Genomic DNA, 22440 nt, shown 5'->3' with positions numbered 1-22440 from the left:
AAAAAACACATGTATATCTTTTTGTTCTGCCCAGCATCACTGTCAAGGGATTACTTACTGCCTCCAATATATATTTTACATTCAGGGAAAGACATATTTGAATATTATTCTCACTGCCAGCCTGAATAATGATTGGAAATTGGCAAGCAACCATTGTGTACCATGTGATTTTATTTGAGTTTTTTTTAATTTAGTGAAGGCGAGTTCTTAATTAAAAACTGATGGAGTGGGGGAGGGGTGTATGCGGCATCCCTGAGCTAATTTGTGCGTTAATGCAGTTTGGACTTTATTCACATCAGGGAGACGTAACTTATTGACTTTAACTATTCTCCTGCTTCATTATTGAAACTGTTTATGTGCTGGGTTATGGAATATAATTTTTATACTAATGGTACTAAATTTCTTGTCTGCATTTATCTGTGTCAAGTTATCTTGTAGATTGTAATTTATATTTTTTGCCCTCCTTTATATCTTGTTGAAAATATTGTTTGAGTGCTTCATGAAATCTGTAAATGCAGCTGCTTTTAAAATAAAACAAGTTTCCTAGTAGTCTTTTTTTTCTTCTTGTCCCTATTTTTATAAATATTATAATGGCTCACGATGACCAGAAAATATGCAATTATTATAGGTTGGTAGAAATAAAGGTTCTTTGTGTTGTAATCTTCTATGGAATAATTCATTATTTGCATCTTTTTTATTTAATTAACATAGTTAAGCATCAGCACAGTAATACATTTGTACAGATACACTGGAGATAAAAATGTTACTGCTAGCACTCCCAACAGTTTTGGTCTTTGCTGCCTTAACTTTATTGCAGAATTCTTTCCAAGGTCAAGCATGGATTATATTTCAAGTAAATAAAAACAAGTTTGACTGGGAGCATGCATTTCACACACTTGTATGATTCTTCTACCAATTACATTTTTTAAAAAAAAACAAGGCTGTTCCTATGTAAACAAAATACCATTCTAATGAAAGTTGTTTTTGATCTTCATAATCATATTTTGGAGCTACAAACCAAGAGCTGGAAGACCAGATAAGGTAGAATATGGAGAACTCATCATTATACATGTTCCCTTGATTGAGAGTATGCAATATCATTTTTAAAAGGATAGACTGTTTTGGCTAAAGCCCATTTCTGCTGGATATCTGTTTGATTGGTAATCTTGATGACTTAATTGAGAGATATAGCCATAAGGTATTACCAAATGTGAAGTGGCAAACAGGTTAACATAAAATGTATCACTTCACTCTACCTTGTGTACTGTAGGGAATTTGTATAAATTCTTCATTTTTGTTCTGCATAGCACTGTGGTGTAATTGAGTTGAATTTATGTTTTAAAAGTGGAACTAGAAACAATAAATTTATTATTGTAAATTTTATTAGTGTAAAATAATTACCATTTTTGTATTTGATTGGGATTCAGAGAAAGTGTTGATAATAGTGGTGTAAAATAATGTGGAATACAGGCCAATGAGTATTTAACCTGGCAATCTTAAATTCATTCTCAGTATTTCTAAAGTCAAATGTTCATAGTAATGGAGACAAAACCGCGAGTGTCATTTACTTGTTAAGTGCTGTAGTTCCAAACTCCTAAATCAATGTTTTGAAATTGTTCTGGTTTGATTTCTGGTCAGTGATTTCAGACCAGTGTTAAAGGGCTTGGGAGAAGTGGGGGCAGGGAGGTAAGATATTTAGGGATTTTTAAAAAATGTGGAGAAAAATTCCACGTCCTATTCCAGATTTGTATCTTATGACCTTGTGGCATGTGTGGGTGCATGTGAGGCTAGCACTGGGCTTGTCTAAGAACAGCTGAGCTTTAGATTGATACAGTACTTGACTGTGAGCAATCACTGAGATATGGAGAAGATGGAACTTGCGGTGTGAACTATATAATTGGCTCTGCTCCACTGTGGAGTAAATATTATAAATCCAAATAAATTGCTGTACATATTGCTAGTATAAGGTTGGGGTTAATATGTAAAATAGTGATGAATTGCTTCAAGCAGGACCTCCCCCACTGCACCACTAAAATAGTCTAAATTCCTTATTCACTTGTGATTTAGTATATTCATATGTCAGGAGCTATTACTCCAGGGATAATATAATGGTAGGATTTTTTAAAATCATAAATATCAGATTTATTCCAGTTATAATTTCTAAGTGCATATTTTGACACACCAATTTTACCAAGTACATTATTTTAATTCTCCAAAATTTGAGATCTGCGACTATTGTAATCCTTGAAATCAAGCACTAGAGATCGATGAAATTTGCAAGCTCATTTAGTTATGTTGTTGCTTTCATCCTGTGATGAAAAGTCCTTACTAACTTGTGCTTGGTTTTACACAAGGGATGACGTAGCATTGGTATGTGGGGATATGCGTGACTATGGCTTCTTCCTCTATTGTAAGCATGAAGCAATGACTGAGCATTTTGAGAGCTGGGCCAGTGCCTTTGCTTTACACTTGGCTTTTTCCTCATTCAAAATGTATGTATAACAAAAATATTGTATTTTCACCATTTAAAAATGAGGGAAGTTGAATTTCTGTAGCAGATTTAGAAGAAATAAGGCATAAGTTTTCTAAATAGTGATTCTTTAAAGTATTTCTGAATAAAGGTGTCCATCAATATTGCATAATTTTTGAGATGGTATGAAATGATATTTTAGCCTGTTAGTATTTTTATTTGATTCTGCATATTCACTTTTAAGCTCCTGATTTTGTTATTTAATCTACAGTAGTTGTATTCTTTCCCCAAACTTGTTTCTAAAATATAAAGAATACGTTATTTATATGAACAGCTAAAATAATCTTATAATTATTGATTAATGCATTAGACACGTTTTAGTAACAAAATGATTTGTTTGGAGATATTGTGAATAAGATAAGACTAACTTGTCACCTATACATCGAAACAGTAAGATTTGTTATTTGATGTACAGTGATTGGTTTTAACATAACTGAACAACTTTGGTATAGCAAAAATTTAAAACAAATCGCAAAGATTACATTCAAACTATGAAATATATTTGTATTATGCAGCAGATTAATATCTTTTTCAAAATCTGATATCTATTTTATTGGCATGCTCAGTAACTGACAATAAAATTGAGCCCTAGGTGGATGATTTCTTTGCATCCATTTTCACTTCCATAGTGCTAACAAAGTGGGAATAATTTTCTAAAATGTTATCTTCAAGAGTAATTAAAAAGTTAGGGAGAATATATTTACTTTGAATTAGCAGTATGAATTAAAAAATCAGATTGTGAGTAGTTTTCATTACATTTTAACATTTATTTGAAAAATTATTTTTCAACTTTAACATGCTTTTGAACCTCAATAAACCACATTAGTTCGAATTATTCTTACTATTCTGTTTCAAGGCTGATTTGAAATAAAAATATAATCTGCATATTTTAGTTATTTAGGTATTACCTATTTTCTAAACAAACCAAGATTTAAAAAATGCATCATTTTTGTTTTGGTAACTATCTGTCATTCTCTGATTAATTTGAAATGGAAATTCTGCTTCGTTCAGTGAGAAAGCAAAGGACAGGCTAGTAGTTACTGAGTTATGCTGTAAAATAGCATTGGAAGTTTCTAAATTTGTTTTCCTTTACGTTTTTGAGAATTATTAGAGTATCTTGTTTGGAAAATTGAAGTTGATTGATTATAAAATGAAATGCAAATTTTCTTTGTCTTAGTTTGTAGAAATTTTATTTTCAAGGGGGAGATGATTAAAGTTATTGACCTATAAAATGTTCAGTCAGTTTAAAAAGAGATTAAAATATGCGACTTGAGTTGATAGTGGAGAAGTTGTGATTGCATTTTAAGACAATGCAGCAAGACTAATTAGCTGTAGTTTTGTGTAACTTGCGCTACTTTCCCATAAGTTTTAAATTGTGAGCATTTTGTGCAGTAGTTTATAATTTTGGAATTGTAAAATTTAAGGCTTGATTTGTTTTATGTTGTGCAGATGCAGTATAGAGATCTTCCAATGACTACTTTGTTTTAAAAGCTCAGCAACAGTCACAATCATATATAACGGTGTTACTCTGATCAAAGAGAAAAATATTGCTGCTGGTATAAAGTTTTCTTAAAATTCAGTGTAGGAAAGCTTGAATAAACAGTTTGTCTCAAAAGAAACAGGTGCCTCTCTTGTTAGGCAGTATCATGTTATTAACCTGGTGTATTCCTCTCACTACTTATTTGCTTCTCTATTGAACAGGGTCTTTATGCTTTCTTTAAAACCTTCTAGATACTGACTTTTTTGTGTTGCAGTCGTTCAGAGAAGTGAAAAAGAAAAGGAAGTAAGACACAGTGACTGTTTAGTCATGTGCAGCTGAGTGCACAACATGGCTTTTGCTCAAATTACATTGCCTGAGGAGTTGCATTGGGTTTGCTGTCTTCCTCGCTTATAAAACTATATTGAGATTTTGGAGTTTTTGACAAAGTCTACTTTGTATTTTTTTTGCAGGATTCCTCATCTGCAGACATTAGGAAAGCTTACCGGAAAATGTCTTTGATCTTGCACCCCGACAAGAACAAAGAAGAAAATGCAGAAATTCAATTTAGACAGGTAAGGCAGCCTTCTAGTTCATTTTATCATACCATTGTTGTATTTTTTTGATGAAACATTTTTTAAACTAATCTTTTTGTGTTCTCAGTTAGTGGCTATCTATGAAGTTCTGAAAGATGAAGAGAAAAGACAAAGGTATGATTTATTAAGCCCATTAACTGTGTTATTTTGGGAGTTGCTTATCCATAACTCTGAATTGAAAGATAAAAGATGAGCAAACTTGATTTTATTTTTCTCCAGGTTGTTTTTGTTCACTGGTTAAATATGTTCTTGAAATTAGTTTGTCAATAAAACTGTATACTTTGATTTATGGTGAATAATGAAGTTGATGTTTGCTGTTTGACTGGTTTTCAGTGCATTTGCCCAATACTGTGGTATACTGTAAAACATTGATATTATTTTTGTACAACTAGACCCTTGTTATTAATGATACTAATTTTCATGTCTGTGTGTTTGAAAGCTTTTGAGCTATGCCCTTTCTTCCCCTGACTCTTGAGCTATAAATCTGCCTTATTCTGACATCTTATGGCAAATACAGCTTTTATAAACTGCTATATAGAATTAGTGGTATGGTTTTTCTCCAGTAGCAACTGGCAAAACATAATAGTTTTATATCGATTCAGTGTTAAATAATTATTTATTCTTTTTTGCCTGAATGAAGTAGCAGTAGCCGGAGGCTGGGCAAACATGAGAATGTAGTAGTTAATCCCTTCTTAAGATCTCTAGCGTTCACGTCGCCCTCAGTAGGCAATATCCCTTATTAAAATGTTAACTTTACAAATACATCAAACTTGCTACTTCCAACAATTTAGTAACTTACTTGTAAGTTAAGGGTATGCAGAAAATGGTTGAGATTGTTCATTTAATTGGGGACAGCTTTTTAGCAAACTTTTGCAGATTTGAGTTCGGGTCTATTTTTCTCATTGTTTCAGCGAATGAGGACCTCCATGAATTTGCCTCAGGTTACATCACCATCCAACTATTAAGATTTACAGATTCTGGATAATTTGAATAACTCCTAATATTTAGGAGCCACCTCTCGCTCAGGCAGACATTAACAATGAACTTCACCATCAAATTCATTGCACCAGCATGTCATTTGACTATAGAAAGGAAAGTGTGTTTTAAAGACCAAGATATCAAATCTGGTATTTTGTTAAATACCATATCTCGTAAGTCTGGTACATTTCTGAGATTTGGTCTGCTGTAGAAGGCACTTCAAAGCTCTGCAGAGGTAACACTAATATTGTGTCTACAAAATCTTCCTCAGCCATTGGTAGTATAAGTGAACCAATATCAACATCCTCTTTTAGGCCAATTGTTGGGTCCTTAATTACCCTCAGTTCAAAGATTAAAGGTTCAAAGTACATTTATTATTAAAGTGCATATGCAGTATACAATCCTGAAATTCATCTTCCCTGCACAGTCATGAAACAAAGAAAACCATGGGACCAACCTGCTCTAAGAAAAACCTCAAACATCAAGCCCCTCTTCTACCCCCATGTGCTTAAAAAATGCTGAAACACTTTTTGAAAAGGGAGCACTATTCCAAGCTCTGTAGTGGTAAGAGCTCACCAGGTGGACAGAGGATAGGATTCAAGAGGGTTACTAAATATCTTGAAAAATTGTTAACATCAGCAACTTTTCCAGTTAGTCCTTGGCTCAAGCTCACTCAAGATGAAGGGCATTTGAAATGGCATTGAGAATCTTAAGACAGCAGACACTCAGCTTAAGCAGCAGAGTGACCCTAACCCACTGCTTCCCAAAATACTCAGTCACCCATTCCATCTGTTCCATCTGAAGTTCTACATTTTCCTCATTAGCTGCCTTAAAACCCACATAACTATAGTAGAAGCAAACCATTCTTGATCCTGGGGTACTACTTAAGGCAACTTCATGCAATTGCACTCCAGTGGATATTGGTCATTTTATAATGCAGCTTCTTTAGATCAGATTACATGAGCTCGTTTTAAATGTTCGTATTGCTGAATTTAGTGCTTTGCTCTAATCTTGGTGTTACCGCAAGAGACTGCAGATGCTGCAAATCTGGAGTAACAGACAAATCACAAGATCACAAGACAAAGGAGCAGAAGTAGGCCATTCAGCCCATCGAGTCTGCTCCACCACTCCATCATGAGCTAAACCATTCTCCCATCTAGTTCCAATTCCAGCTTTTTCCCATATCCCTTGATACCCTGACTAATTAGATACCTATCAATCTCCTCCTTAAACATCCTCACTGATTGGGCCTCCACAGCTGTATGTGGCAACGAATTCTATAAATCCATGACCCTCTGGCTAAAAAAATTTCTCCTCATCTCTGTTTTAAATGGGTACCCTCTAATTCTAAGACTGTGTCCTCTTGTCCTGGACTCACCCACCAAGGGAAGCAGCCTTTCCACATCTACTCTGTCCAACCCTTTCAACATTCGAAATGTTTCAGTGAGATCCCCTCTCATTCTTCTATACGCTAATGAATACAATCCAAGAGCCAACAAACGCTCCTCATATGTTAGTCCCTGCATTCCAGGAATCATCCTAGTGATTCTTCTCTGAGCTCTCTCCAACATTAGCACATCCTTTCTAAGATAGGGGGCCCAAAACTGCACACAGTATTCCAAATAGGGTCTCACCAGTGCCCCATAGAGCCTCATCAACACCTCCTTACTCTTATACACTATTCCTCTTGAAATGAATGCCAACATAGCATTCGCTTTCCTTACTGCCGATCCAGCCTGGTGGTTAACCTTCAAGGTATCCTGCACTAGGACCCCCAAGTCCCTTTGCACTTCCGATTTTTGAATTTTCTCCCCATCTAAATAATAATCTGCCTGATTGTTTCTTCTTCCAAAATGTACAACTGTACATTTTTCAACATTGTATCTCATCTGCCATTTCTTTGCCCACTCAACACTACCTATGTTGGTGTCATCCACAAACTTAGCCACAAAACCATTTAATCCATAATCTAAATTGTCGATATGCAGTGTAAAAAGAAGAGGCCCCAACACCGACCCCTGCGGAACACTACTAGTAACCGACAACCAACCGGAATAGGATCCCTGTATTCCCACTCTTTCCTTTCTGCCTATCAGACAATGCTCCACCCATTCCAATATCCTTCCTGTAATTCCATGGGCCCTCATCTTATTAAGCAGCCTCTTATGCAGCACCTTATCAAAGGCCTTTTGGAAATCCAAATACACAACATCCACAGCCTCTCCCTTGTCAATCTTATTTGAGATTACCTCAAAAAATTCCAATAGGTTGGTGAGGCAGGATCTTCCCTTCATGAAACCATGTTGGCTTTGGGCCTATTTTGTCATGCACCTCAAGGTAGTTCATAATCTCATCCTTGAGGATCGCCTCCAATAACTTTACAACTACCGATGTCAGACTAGTAGGTCTGTAATTTTCTTTTTGCTGCCTCCCCCTTTCTTAAACAACGGAACTACATTTGCGACCTTCCAGTCTTCCGGAACTGTGCCAGAGTCGACTGATTCCTAGAAGATTATTTCCAATGCTTCCCCAATCTCCAAAGCCACCTCCTTCAGAACCCGTGGATGCACTTCATCCATTCCGGGAGACTTATCTATCCTTAGTCTATTTAGCTTCTCGAGCACTTTCTCTCTAGTAATCTTGACTGTACCTAATTCTATTCCCTGAGACCTCTGGCTATCAGGTATGTTGCTAATTTCTTCCACTGTGAAGACTGATGCAAAATACTCATTTAGTTCCTCTGCCATCTCTTTGTTACCCATTATAATTTCTCCAGTATCCTTTTCAATAGGTTCTATAACTACCCGTGTCACTCTTTTACTCTTCATATATTTAAAAAAAACTCTTAGTGTCCTTTTTTATGTTAATTGCCAATTTCCTTTCATAATTCATCTTTTCTTTCCTGATGACTTTCTTAGTTTCCTTCTGTAAATTTTTTAAATTCGCCCAGTCCTCAGTTTTCCCACTAATTTTTGCTTCCTTGTATGCTGCCTCTTTTGCTTTTATTTTAGCCTTAACTTCTCTCGTTAGCCACATTTGTGTCATTTTTCCTTTTATGATTTTCTTTTTTCTTGGAATATATTTTTCCTGCACTCTCCTTATTTCTTGTAGGAATTTCATCCAATTCTGCTCTACTGTCCCTTCATTTAGCTTACTTTTCCAATCAACTTGGGCCAGTTCCTCTCTCATACCACTGTCATTTCCTTTGTTCCACTGAAATATTGATACACCTGATATCAACTTATCCTTTTCAAATTTGAAACTGAACTCAATCATATTATGATCACTACTTCCAAGGGGTTCCATTACCTCTAGCTCCCTAATCACCTCAGGATCATTACACAACACCCAATCCAAAACAGCTGATCCCCTGGTGGGCTTATGGACAAGTTGCTCCAGAAAGCAATCCCGTAGGCATTCTACAAACTCTCTCTCCTGAGATCCAGTATCTTCCTGACTTTCTCAATCCACTTTCATATTAAAATCTCCCACAATTATATTGACATTTTCCTTCTGACACGCTTTTTCTATTTCCAGCTGTAACTTGTAATCCACAACAAATGAACTGGAGGAACTCAGTGGGTCAGGCAGAATCCAAGGAAGGAAACGGACAAATAACATTTCAGGTTGAGAACCTTTGGAAAGATCTCAAGATGAAGGATCTTGATTGAAATATCACCTTGAAAAATCTCACTTCATAAGCATTGCTTGACCTGTTGGGTTCCATTAGGTACTTTGTGTGTTGTTCTAATCCTGCTGTAGATTTGTAATCTGTTCAGTTGTGCAAATCTCAGAGTAAGGGAATCCTGGGATCTGGGAAGATTGTTTGGTGAGGAAGCAAAGGTACAATGCAGCAGTAGCCATTGGACCCAACAGGCCCATGCCGTCTCCTAAGGGAACAATCCTTTTAGCTGTATAAGTGTAGCTCTCTTAAGAACACATCAATTCCCCTTTGATCAATGAATATTAAAGAGCAATGTACCAGTTAACTCACCAGCATGTCTTTGGATTTTGAAGGAAATCCATGAAGAGAACATAACATTAAACAGCTAACGCCTGTGGTAGGTTTGAGCCCTGCACTGGAAAGTCCAGCTTTGAAAAGTCAGTATAAAATTGCTTGATTATTACCTCTAAGTTTTGCCATAGCCATATATACTCAAATTTGGAATGCAACTATGAGAAGGTAGCTCTATTAAAGCTATTACATTGAGAAATGGGCAAACTTGCACACTTTCTTTTCTCAGCTTCATCTTTGGACACACCTCCCCCATCTCTCCAAATGCTGATAAAACTCTAAATTACAGACCTGCGCAAAGGAAAAATCTGAATAAAATTTATGAAAAGAAACATTTTGGAAATTCCTCTCCTCTTAATTTTCTGTAATCCAGCCCAATAATCTCTAGAGAATCAGAGTAATTTGGGAGTTTTATTGATAGCAGCTATCTTTTTGTTGACTTGTTCATGGGACGTGGCCAGTGCAAACAAGACTAATATTTACTACATGTCCCTTATTGTCTTGGGCTGATTAGTTTGCTAGGTTAATTTGGGGAATAATTGGGAATCAACTACATTGATAGGTCTGGATAAGTATTGCAGATATACTTTCATGGGCTGTTAACAAATTATGAGCATTTACAACTGTCCAGTAGTATCATGGAAACCATTATTGACATCAATTTTCTAATTCTTATTATTCAATTCAGTGTTTAATTTCCAGCAGTAGAAATAAACTGTGAAATACCCTCTTTGAGCAAAATGTATAGCTTCATTTATACATTAAGAGAATCTTTGCGTACTGAAAGCTAGCCATAATCCATTGCAAAGGTCAGTTTACTCTCTGAAAATAATTACTTTGAATTTGACTATTTTGTTAATATATTTACATGTTCATTTGTCTTCCTCAAATAACCTACCTAATTTGATAAATGTTCTTGCTATTGTAAGTACCACAGCAATGAAAACGATGTGCAAATCCCTCCTGTAGAGAGATCTGAGAATATTGGTTTGTTTTACATGAGCTAATTTTAGAAATTTTGATGTTTTTTTAAAAGTATTCTAGGTAGAATTTATGCTTTGTATTATTTAGTATGGAGTAGTAGTACTGTTGGTTGTGTTAAATACAGTATAATACTGATAGACTAAACTGAATTTAAAAAGACAGCATTCTCTTTTTGTATCTAAAAACACTATTTAAAAAGGTGGTGGGGGCGGGGGGGGGGGGCGGAAGCTGAGAAGAGCTTTTCAATACAACAGAAATTGTATTCCATCACCAGGAGGCAGTGTGCAATATAAAATTGACAGCAACACCAAAGGGTAATGAAATGAATTTGTATGATCATTTTGTAAAGTATATCCTTGTTATGCATGTTAATGAAGTAGTTAATGCTTTTGCTTCAAACACCTTTATGTTTATTCTGACTATATAGTTTGTTTAGAAAACACTTCTTACAACTTTTTAAATTTCGTGCTGCAATAACCTTTCTTTCCAAATTGTGTTATGATATTTATGTACACTGAGAGATGAAGCTGGAGTGAGGCACCTTGCATTGTGTAATGTTGGATACTGTATGTTCTGTCGTCTTACTTATGGGTTTTCAGTTTTTTTCTTACATAAATTTGCTGAAAGTGCACCTGTGATCACAGAGCGAGAGCAACGAAGACCCAGAATGCTAGCACAAACTAAACGGAGATGCTGGAAGGCTGAAAGGTTCTATTGTTGTGCATTTATTTAAAAATAACTGCAAAGAAAAACCTGAGAATTAAAGACCAGTAAGCCTAATGTGATAAATTACTCACTGAAATTCCAAGGGATAAAATGCACAAGGATTTGGGAATGTGGGTTGATTAGGGATAATCTTTATGGCTGTCTGTGTGGAAGCTTGTGCCTCATAAATTTGAGTGTTTTAAAGAAAGCTAAAAAAGTCGATTAGGATAGGGCAGTAGATGTAGTCTGTATGGACTTCAGTAAAGCCTTTGATAAGGTTCCATGTAAGTGGCTGCTATAGAAAGTTAGACCTTAATGGGATCCAATGAGAGCTAGCTAATTGACAGTATGGTAGGAAACAAAAGTGATGGTGGCAAGTTATTTTTCAGACTGGAGGCCCATGACTAGTGATGTTCCCCAGTGGTCTGTTCTAGGTTTGTTGCTGTGGTCTTCTGCATATATGATTTGGATGAAAAGGTACAAGGCATATTTAGTAAGTTTCCAGATGACACTAGAGTAGGTGGTGTTGACAATGAGGATGATCATCAGGATTTAGTGAGTTCTTGATCAGCTGAATAAGTGGACTGAACAACAGTAAATTCAGCTTAATTCAGAAAAGTGCAAGGAAAAACAAATTTGAGATTTTGAAATCAAAGATTTTGGGAAGACAAATAAAGATAAGACAATAGTCAACAGTAGGGTCATGGGAAGTGTTGTAGAACTGAGATCAAGGTGTGCAGGTACATGATTTTCTGAAAATGTTATTTTGGGTAGACAGAGTAATGTAAAAGGCTTTTGACATGGTGGCCTTCAGTCAGGGCATTGAGTATAGAAGTTGGGATGTTGTATTGCATTGTTCACGAAGTTTGAGAGGCCACGTGGGATATTATAAACATGAAATTCTGCAGGTGCTGGAAATCCAGGGTGACACACTCAAAATGCTGGAAGAACTCATCAGGTCAGGCAGCATTATGGAGAGGAATAAGCAGTCAACGTTTAGGATCAAGGCCCTTCATGAAGACCTCATGAGACCTTTGAGTCCTGATAGACGGTCTCAGACAGAAACATTGACTGTTTATTCCTCTCCATAGATACCTTGTATGGTGACTCTTCTAGTATTTTATATGGGATATTGTGTTGAGGTTTGGTCACCCTGCTACAGGAAAGATGTCATTAAGTTAGAAAGAGCACAGAGAAGATTTATGAGAATGTTGTTGGGACTCGAGGGGTTGGACAGATTGGGACTGTTTTGATTGGAGTGTAGGAGATTGGGGGGTGAACTTAGAGGTGTATTTAATCTTGTTGAGCATAGGTAGGTCAATGTGCAGTTGTTTTCCCCTGGTTAGCGAATGAAGAACTAGAGGCCAAAGGTAAAGGGTGAGAGGGGAAACATTTAATCGGAACCTTGGACAATATTTTCATCCAGAGAGTGGTCAGGGTATGGAATGCACTGCCAGAGGAAGTGTCATGACTTTGTGGCCAGATACTGCTTTTAATCTGCAATTTTAAGATGATACCACCATAATGGACCATATGTCAAATAGCGATTGAGTCAGAGTACAGGAAGGAGATAAAGAGCTTCGTAATATTGTGATATGACAACAATCTTTCCCTCTGTCAGCAAAACAAAAGAGCTGGCAGTCGACATGCTCAATCTATGCCAGTGGTGCTGAGGTTGCGAACTCCAAGTTCCTAGGAGTCAACATCACCAGTAACCTGTCCTACTCCAACCATCAAGAAAGCTCATCAATGCGTCTGCTTCCTCGGGGATGAAGGGATTTGGCATGCCCCTGTTGACCCTTACCTATTTTTCATAGTTACCCTATCTGGATTTATGACAGCTTAGTATGGCAACTGCTCAATGTGTGACTTCGTGAAACTGCTGAGTTGTGCACACAGTTTAGCATTTCACAGAAACCAGATTCCCCTCTATGGACTTCATCTATAGTTCTTACTGCTTCAGTAAAGGGGTCAACATAATCAAGTACCCCTCACACCATGGACATTCTCTCTTTTCCCCCTTCTTCCATTGGGCAGAAGATGTAAACATCTGAAACATGTAACAGCAGACTCGAGGACAGCTTCCACCTCGCTGTTATAGCACTATTATTTCCCTCGTGCAATAAATTGGGGTCTTGCTCTCACAATCTGCGTTGTTATGATCTTGCACTTTATTGCTTACTTGCACTGAACTTTCTCCATAGCCGTTACACTTTATTCTGCATTGTTATGCTTTTTCCTCTGTCGTGCAATGACCTTATCTGATTAAACAGTTTGCAAAAAATGTTTTTGCTTTATCTCATATATGTGGCAATATCTCAATTGAGACAGGTACATTAACAACATTTAGAGGTACTTGGATAGGTACAATGATAGGGAAGGATTAGAGGGATATGGGCTAAACATGAGCAATGGGACCAGTTTAGATGGGTATCCTGGTTAGCATTCACCAGTTGGACCTAAAGGCCTGTTATGCTGCATATCTATGACACTTTTTTTTTCCCAAAAGGAATTTTTTTTTTTTTTTTTAAATTTTATAAGAATAGTTCTTAGCGTATTCCTGCCTTTTAATCATGATTTAAGATGCCAAAAGAGAACACTACCCTTTTAAAATCTGTTTAGTCTATCAGCATTGTGCAGTGTTTATAACAGCCTACAATACTGTTACTTCACACTAGAATAATATAAAGCATAATTTCTACCTATAATAGAATACTTTATAAAGTTCTCAAAATTGCTAAAGTAAGTAAAGAAGAACAAAATGAGTAAAATTAAAAATAATGACAGAATCAATTAACAAAGCAAGGTTGTCGCGATGCCTTCATCTACTAAATTGATAGCCAAATAGTTCACATTGCTGCTGTACTTAAAATGGAAAGAACATTCTATCCATTTGGTATGTTTTTTGAGGAAGACAGATGTGGGAACTATGGAACATTTAAAATGTATTAACAAAATTATTTACAAGTTTATGACTTCTGTGAAATGCTAAATTGTGTACACAAATCTCTACAGTTTCTTGTAGTCACGCATTGAGCAGTTGCCATATCAAGCTGTGATAAATCTGGGGTTGGGGGGGAAGAATGAAAATAAATGAAGTTTCCTTATGTAAAAGTAATAAACTTTAGAGAAAGCACAGGAAAGATTCATCAGACTGGATCTTCAGATGATGAATCTATCATATGACATGCTAAATCATTCTTGCACGTTAGATGAATGAATCACACATTTCTTATTAAGTCTTGGGAGGCTAGATGCAGGGAGAAAGTTAATTTCCTATTCTTAAACTTTACAGTGGTGCTAGAAAGTTTGTGAACCCTGTAGAATTTTCTATTTCAGCATAATTATGACCTAAAATGAGATCAGGTTTCATGTAAATCATGAACTAGATAAAGAGAACCCAATTAAATAAATAACAAAAAAAACTATGCTTATTTATTTATTGAGCAAAATGATCCAATATTATATGTATTTGTTGGAAAAAGTATATGACCTTTGCTTTCAGTAACTGATGTGACACCCTCTGCCTTGTACAGCAATAATTTCAACCAAATGTTTCTGGTAACTGTTGATCAGTCCTGCACTATTGGCTTCAGGTGACATCCCTGATATTCAGGTGACCCTGATATTCTCCTGTAAAATGTCTTTTTACAATTGTTCCCTGAGGAAGCAAAGCAGCCCTAAAACCATGATGCTCCTTCCACCGTGCTTCACAGTTGGGGTGAAGTTTTGGTGTTGGCCTGCAGTGCCTTTTTTTTCCCTCCAACCATTGTAATGTGCATTTCTGCCAAAAAAGTTCAACTTCTGTCTCCGTTGTCCAGAGAACATTGTCCCAGAAGCATTGTAGAACATCCGGGTGGTCTTTTGCAAACTTGAGATATGCAGCAGTGTTTTTTTTTTGGAGAGCAGTTATTTCCTCTGTGGTATCTGTCCATGGGCACCATTCTTGTTCAGTGTTTTTATTTGAGTAGTGGACACATGAACATAGCGCTCTAGAGGTGTCTGCAGATCTTTTGCTGTTACTCTTGGGTTCTTTTTCACCTCCTTCAGCATTGCATCTTATGCTCTTCATGTGATCTTCGCAGGATGCTCACTCCTAGGGTGAGTAGCAACAGTATTGAGTTTCCTCCATTTGTAGGCAGTTTCTCTTGCTGTGGACTGATGAATACTCTGGTCTTTAGAAGTGCTTTCGTAGCCTTTTCCAACTTCATGAATCCCTACAATTCTTCTTCTAAGGTCCTCTGAAAGTTTGATCGAGGCATGGTGCACATAAGCAGATATTTCTTGAGAAGAGCAGACTGTAACCTGACTTTGCCTTTTTTTAGGCCAGGGCACCTCTATAACCCACACCTCCAATCTCATCTCAATGATTGGAATACCTGACTCCAAATACCTTTGTAGAAGGCATTACACTAGAGGTTCACATACTTTTTCTAACAAATACATGTAGTAATTGGATCATTTTTCTCAATAAATGAAAAAGTATAACTTCTATTTATTTAATTGGGTTTCCTTTATCGAGTTTTAGGACTTGTGAAGATCTGATCACACTTTAAGTCATATTTATGCAAAAACAGAAAATTCTATAGGGTTCAGAAACTTCCTAGCACATACTGTAACTCCATCCAAGTAAAGGCCAAAGGCTAATTTTATGCCTTAGCTACTTGTTGGACCTGCCTATTGATTTGCACCTAATCTAAGGAAAGACATTCTTGCCATAGAGGGAGTACAAAGAAGATTCACCAGATTGATTCCTGGGATGGCAATATGAAGAAAGACTGGATCAACTAGGCTTATACTCGCTGGAATTTAGAAGATTGAGGGGGGATCTTATTGAAACATATAAAATTCTAAAGGGATTGGACAGGCTAGATGCAGGAAGATTGTTTCCGATATTGGGGAAGTCCAGAACGAGGGGTCACAGTTTAAGGATAAAGGGGAAGCCTTTTAGGACCAAGATGAGAAAAAACTTCTTCACACAGAGAGTGGTGAATCTGTGGAATTCTCTGCCACAGGAAACAGTTGAGGCCGGTTCATTGGCTATATTTAAGAGGAAGTTAGATATGGCCCTTGTGGCTAAAGGGATCAAGGGGTATGGAGAGAAAGCAGGTACAGGGTTCTGAGTTGGATGATCAGCCATGATCATACTGAATGGTGGTGCAGGCTCGAAGGGCCGAATGGCCTACTCCTGCACCTATTTTCTATGTTTCTATGTAAAAGAATACCTCGACCCCTCTGAACTTCACTCAATTTTCAGAGTTCTCCTTCAGATAATCTGCCTTTGGATTCTTCTTACTGAATATGTGATCCCACTCTTCTCATTAAACTCCGTTTGCTGGGATTTCACTCTAGCACTGCGTCTATCTTTATCACAATGTCATTATTACAACATGCGTTTCCATCTACTTTTGTACTGTTGGAAAATTTGAAAACCTTGTATTTTGTTCCCTCCAGGTTATTAAAATGAATGGTAAATAATTGAGGGCCAACAGCCCTTTGATACTCCTTATAGCCTTCCAACCTTAAAAAGGACTCATTTATTCCAGCTCTTTGTTTTCCATTTGCAGCCAGTTTACAATGCATGCTTACATGCTTCCTCTGATACCTTGGTCTCTTAATTTATGCGCCAATCACTTATGTGGCACCTTGTCAAAGAATTTGTGCAAATTTATTAATCATGATGTACTTTTCACTAAACCGTGTTGACTTTGTTTCATTATATTCATCTTTACCAAATATTTAGCTATTTTCTTTTTGATTATTGACTCCTGCATTTGCCAACAATATTCTGGCACCTTCCCCCTTTCCCCCTTCTCATCAGGACTGGAAAGGCACATCGACTGTTTATTCATTTCCATAGATGCTACTTGACCTGTTGAGTTTCTCCAGTGTGTGTTGCTCTGGATTTCCAGCATCCACAGAATCTTGTAATTGGTTTTTATCAATGGGTTTACTATCTCATTAGTCACTTCCTTTAAATGCCGTGAAGGATATTATTTTTATTTTAGAGATACAGTGCGGAATAGGCCCTTCTGGGCTTTTGTGCTGTGCTGCCCAGCAACCCTTGGCAATCCTGATTTAACCCTAACCTAATCACAGGAGAATTTGCAAAGATCAGTTAACCTACCTAGTACATATTTGGACTGTTGAAAGAAACTGGAGCACCTGCAGAAAACCCACGCGTTCCATGAGGAGGACATACAGAGACTCCTTACAGACGATGCCAGGACTGAACTTTGAACTTGGCCCCGAGATGTAATAGCGTCATGATAACCGCTATGCTCCCATGGCGTTTTGGTGATTTGTACACCTTTTAGCTCCATGAGATTCTCTAATACTTTATCACTTGTGATTGGGAGTTTTTCAAATTCTTCACTTTTTGAAATTAGTCCATCCGTTATCTTGGGGATATTTGAAGTTTCTGTTACAGTGAAGAAACGTATCTGCCATGTCCTTGGAGATTAGAGAACTGAGGGGTGGCTTTACTCAGACATGCTAAAAGAGGAGGAAACTACAGGGCCACTAGTTGAGTCATCTGTAATGAGAAATGTTAGACATTATTATTACAGGGGTAATAACAAGGCCCTTTGAAAACTTCAAGGTAGCATGGTTTAATGACACAGGTTGCTTGTGCATGAATCACAAAAGGTTGGTTTGCAGCTGCAGTAGGCTATCAAGAAGGCCAATGGAACATTGGCCTTTGGTGCTAGAAGGATTGAATTTAAGAGCATGGAGGTTATGCTGCAACTGTACAGGGTACTTTTGAGGCCACATCTGGAGTACTGCATGCAGTTCTGGTCTCCTTGAGGAAGGATATACTGGCTTTGGAGGTGGTGCAGAGGAGGTTTACTGGGTTGATTCCAGAGATGAGGGGGTTAGACTATGAGGAGAGATTGAGTCCCCTGGGACTGTACTTGCTGGAATTCAGAAGAATGAGGGGAGATCTCTGAAACACATCTGAAAATGCTGAAGATATGATTGCTGGTTACACAAAAGCATTTTGAAAAATTTTGAAGAGGACATATGAAGTCTAAAAAGTTATATCTGCAGGTTTACTAAGTGGCAAAGATCTGGTAACTGGGTTATGTTGTTGTTTTGTATGGCAGGTGTTTTTTCTCCATGTTTCTAATTGTTCTTTGTTAAGCCAGTCATCCAGCTCATGGCCGCACTGATGGACTGTGGCAAAGCAGACTGTTTGTTGAGTCTGGTATTCTTCAAACACAGCAGACTTTGGGCACTGTGAATGAGGACTTCTTTATTCTGGGCAACAACTGAATCAGTATAAGTTAATGTATAAGATGTTGGGCATTGATCATGTGGATAGTTAGAGGCTTTGTCCCAGGGCTGAAATGGCTAACACAAGAGACCAGAGTTTTAAGGTGTTTAGAAGTCGGTACAGAGGGAATGTCAGGGGGAGATTTTTTACGCAGAGTGTGGTGGGTGCGTGGAATGGGCTGCCGGTGACTGTGGTGGAGGCAGATACAATAGGGTCTTTCAAGAGGCTCCTGGATAGGTACATGGAGCTTAGAAAAATAGAGGGCTTTGAGAAACCCTAGGTAATTTCTAAGTACATGTTTGGCACAGCATTGTGGGCAGAAGGCCTGTATTGTGCTGTAGGTTTTCTATGTTTCTATGTATATTTATATATATTGAAAAGTTGGTTTGATTCATAATGACATGTATAGAATTGCCCTCTAGTAAATATAGGCTCTTGTTTTACTAAAATGTAACATTAAGTTTCACTGTATTAAGTTTCCTCTATTACCTTTCTATTCACTTTGCTATATTTTCTTGAGGTATATTCACCATGCCTCAAAGTTTTATCATCTGGAATTTGTGCCCCCTGCACCTTAGTCCAAGTCAGTATGACACAGTTGGAAAACTAGTGACTTTTATATTGACCCTTGGGGTAAGTCCATCCATTCTCGAAGGGGGAAGGGAGAGGAAACTTTTACTACTGTTGTTCCTAATTAAATTGGAATCTATAATCCATGCTGTTATTACCCCTTTATAATCAAATTCTAATAAAACACCTATTTGGAATTACTTTATCAAATGCTCTTTGGAAATCATTTTCCAAACCAAAAGAAGTTTTTTCCCGGTCAGACTCTATCCCCCACAGCCCCCCCCCCCCCCCCAAGCACTGTTGCAGAATCAATAAACTAAATTAGACATTTGCGTTGAACAAATCCATGCTATCTTTTTCAAATCGATCCATGCTTGTTAAAGTAACTGCTCTTACTGTTTCTGATGACAATCGAGAGCTTTCTCCAATGCTAGTGTTAATCTACTGTGGACATGTTAGTGAGATAAGTATAATTTTACTGGAAATGACCCACTCCTCCTTCACCTTTGTTCATATCTATGGATGTTCACCGTTTCTGGATTTGTTTTTCTCCTCAATGACTTGCTCTGCATGAGTTGGCACATTTCCAGAGCCATCTTATTGATCATAAGTGCATTCATGAAGTTAGTTCCATATGTTGTTTGTAATGCTGCTTTTGAGTAGTTGTGGGCCAAAGATTCCTTGGACTCTAGAATGTTGCCTTGAATCTTCCTCTGTTGGTAATTTCTTTCCATGACAGCTCAGAATAAAATAGTTTGAGAAACTAATGTCAAAGCTACAAATGACATAGTGTTGGTGGAGGGGACTTACTAGGGGGAGTTGCAGCAACCAGCTCTCTGGCACTAAGTTTGGTGCTGTGGCTCCTCGGGGTGGGTGGGTGGGGGGGGGGGGGGAAGAAGAGGACTTTTGTAGTGATAGGAGTTTCCATAGTTAGAGGAATAAGCACGAGTTTCTGTGGATGCGATTGAGACACCCAGATGGTATATTGCCCAGGTGCCAGTGTCAGGGTCCACGGCATTCTAAAGGGACAGGTTGAGCAGCCAGAAGTCTTGGTAGTTAATGACACCAATGAGATGAGTAGGCAAAGGGAGGAAATCCTGAAGGGAGAATTTAGGGAGTGAGGTAGAAACTGAAAAGCAGGACTTGAGGGTTGTAATCTCTGGATTTCTGCCTGTGGCTAAGGAGCTGGTACAGGGGCATGGCTTCAGATTTTTGGATTGTTGGGATCTATTTTGGGGAAGGTATGACCTGTACAAAAAGGATGGATGAACCCAATGGTGACCATTATCTTTGTGGGCAGGTTTGCAAGAACTATTGTGGAGGGTTTAACCTAATTTGGCAGGGGGATGGGAACCTGAGTGATAGGACTGAGGATAAGGCAATTGGTATATAAGCAGAGGCAGCGTGTAATGAGACTGTCAGGAAGGACAGGCAGATGATAGAACAAAATTGCAGTTACTGGGATGAGTTGAAGTGTAACAAAGGGACAAAATCAAAAAGGGTGACAAATACAGTACAGAAGGTGTTATATTTGATTACATGCAGTATATAGAATAACGTAGTTGATCTTGTGGCTGAAAGAAGATTATAGTTTAGCAGCTAAACATCAAAGATACATTGTATTGAAAGGACAGACAGGGGATGGTGTGGTTCTGTTGGTTAAAAAAAGATGAAATCAAATCCTTAGAAAGAACTGACATAGGATCGATGTGGGTAGAGTTAAGAACTGCAAGGGTAAAAAAAAAGCCCTGATGGGAGTTGTACAGGTTTCCGGACAGTAGCCAGCCTGTAGGCTGCAAATTACAATGGAAGATAGAAAAGGCATGTAAAAAGGACAATGTTACGATTGTCATAGGGAATTTCCTTATGCAGATAGACTGGGAAAATCAGGTTGGTGTTAGATTCCAAGAGCAAATTTTCAGAATGCCCTTGATATTTTTTTTAAAGAGCAACTTGTAGTTGTGCTCACTATGGTATGAGGTCATACCATTCTTTATTGGGTGTTGTGTAATGAGCCAGATCTGATTCAGGAGCTTAAGGTGAAGGAACCCTAAGGAGGCAGTGATCATAATATGATAGAATTCACCCTGAATTTGAAAGGTAGAAGCTGAAGTCAAATGTATCAGTATTGCAGTGGTGTAAAGGGAATTACAAAGGCATGAGAAAGGAGCTGATTGGAAGAGGACACTGACAGGAATGTCAGTAGAGTAGCAATAGTTGGAGTTTCTGGGAGTAATTCAGAAGGTACAGGATAGATATATCTCAAAAATGAAGGTATTAAAGGTAGGATGATACAACTGTGGCTGACAATGGAAGTCAAAGGCAGCACAAAAGCAAAAGAGAGGGCATATAATAGAGCAAAAATGAGCGGGAAGGAGGATGGGGAAGCTTTTTAAAAATCAACGGAAGGTAGCTAGAAGAAAGCCATGAGGAGGGAGAAGATGAAATATGAAGTACACTAGCCAATAATATCAAAGGAGATACCAGAAGTTGTTTTTTCCAGATATAACAAGTAAAAGAGATGATAGTAGATCTAGGACTGCTGGACAATGATGCTGGAGAAGTTGAAATGGGGGGCAAGGAAATGGTGAACAAACAATAAGTATTTAGCATCAGTCTTCACTGTGGAATACACTGGCACTATGCTGGAAGTTCAAGTTTCAGGGGGCAGAAGAGAGTGCAGTTGCTATGGGAAAGGTGCTTGGGAAGCAGAAAGGTCTGAAGGTAGATAAGTCACATCTACCAGATGGACTACACTTCAAGGGTTCTGAAAGTGGTAGTTGAAGAGATTGTGGAGACATTAGTAATGATTTTTTAATAATTACTAGATTCTGGCATGGTTTTAGGGGACTGGAAAATTGCAAATTTCACTCCACTTGTCAAGAAGGAAGGGGGGCAGAAGAAAGGAAATTATAGGCCACTTAGTCTGAACTCTGGTTGGGAAGATGTTGGGGTTGATTATTAAAGGATGAAGTTTTGGGGTACTTGGAGGCACATAATTAAGTAGGCTAAAATCAGCATGGTTTCCTTGAGGGGAAATCTTACCTGACAAATCTGCTGGGATTCTTTGAGGAAATAACAAACGGGATAGACAAAAGTCATTTTCAGAAGGCCTTTGACAAGGTGTTGCATATGGAGCTGCTTGGCAAGATAACCCATAGTATTACAGGGCATATACTAGCATGAATAAAGCATTGGCTGAAAGGCAGGAGGCAGAGTGGGAATAAAGGAAACCCTTTCTTATTGGCTACTGGTGACTAATATTCCATAGGGGTGAGTATTGGGACCACTTCTTTTTACGTTGTAAGT

General features: G+C 37.8%; 1 protein-coding gene across 3 annotated transcripts in view; it reads left to right on the top strand.

Moving 5' to 3' along the window:
• dnajc1 (DnaJ (Hsp40) homolog, subfamily C, member 1) overlaps window positions 1-22440 on the top strand; it is a 206258-nt gene that overhangs the window by 34900 nt on the left and 148918 nt on the right. For all 3 annotated transcript variants that reach the window (XM_073054644.1, XM_073054645.1, XM_073054643.1), the window contains exons 2-3: window positions 4481-4582; window positions 4671-4717. In XM_073054644.1, coding sequence (XP_072910745.1) covers window positions 4481-4582; window positions 4671-4717 — 149 coding nt within the window. The remainder of the gene's footprint in view (window positions 1-4480; window positions 4583-4670; window positions 4718-22440) is intronic.

This window comes from Hemitrygon akajei, chromosome 8, assembly GCF_048418815.1.
Source record: "Hemitrygon akajei chromosome 8, sHemAka1.3, whole genome shotgun sequence".
Lineage (NCBI taxonomy): Eukaryota > Metazoa > Chordata > Chondrichthyes > Myliobatiformes > Dasyatidae > Hemitrygon > Hemitrygon akajei.
The sequence above is the reverse complement of the archived record's forward strand: the minus strand, read 5'-3'. Positions and strand labels throughout refer to the sequence as shown.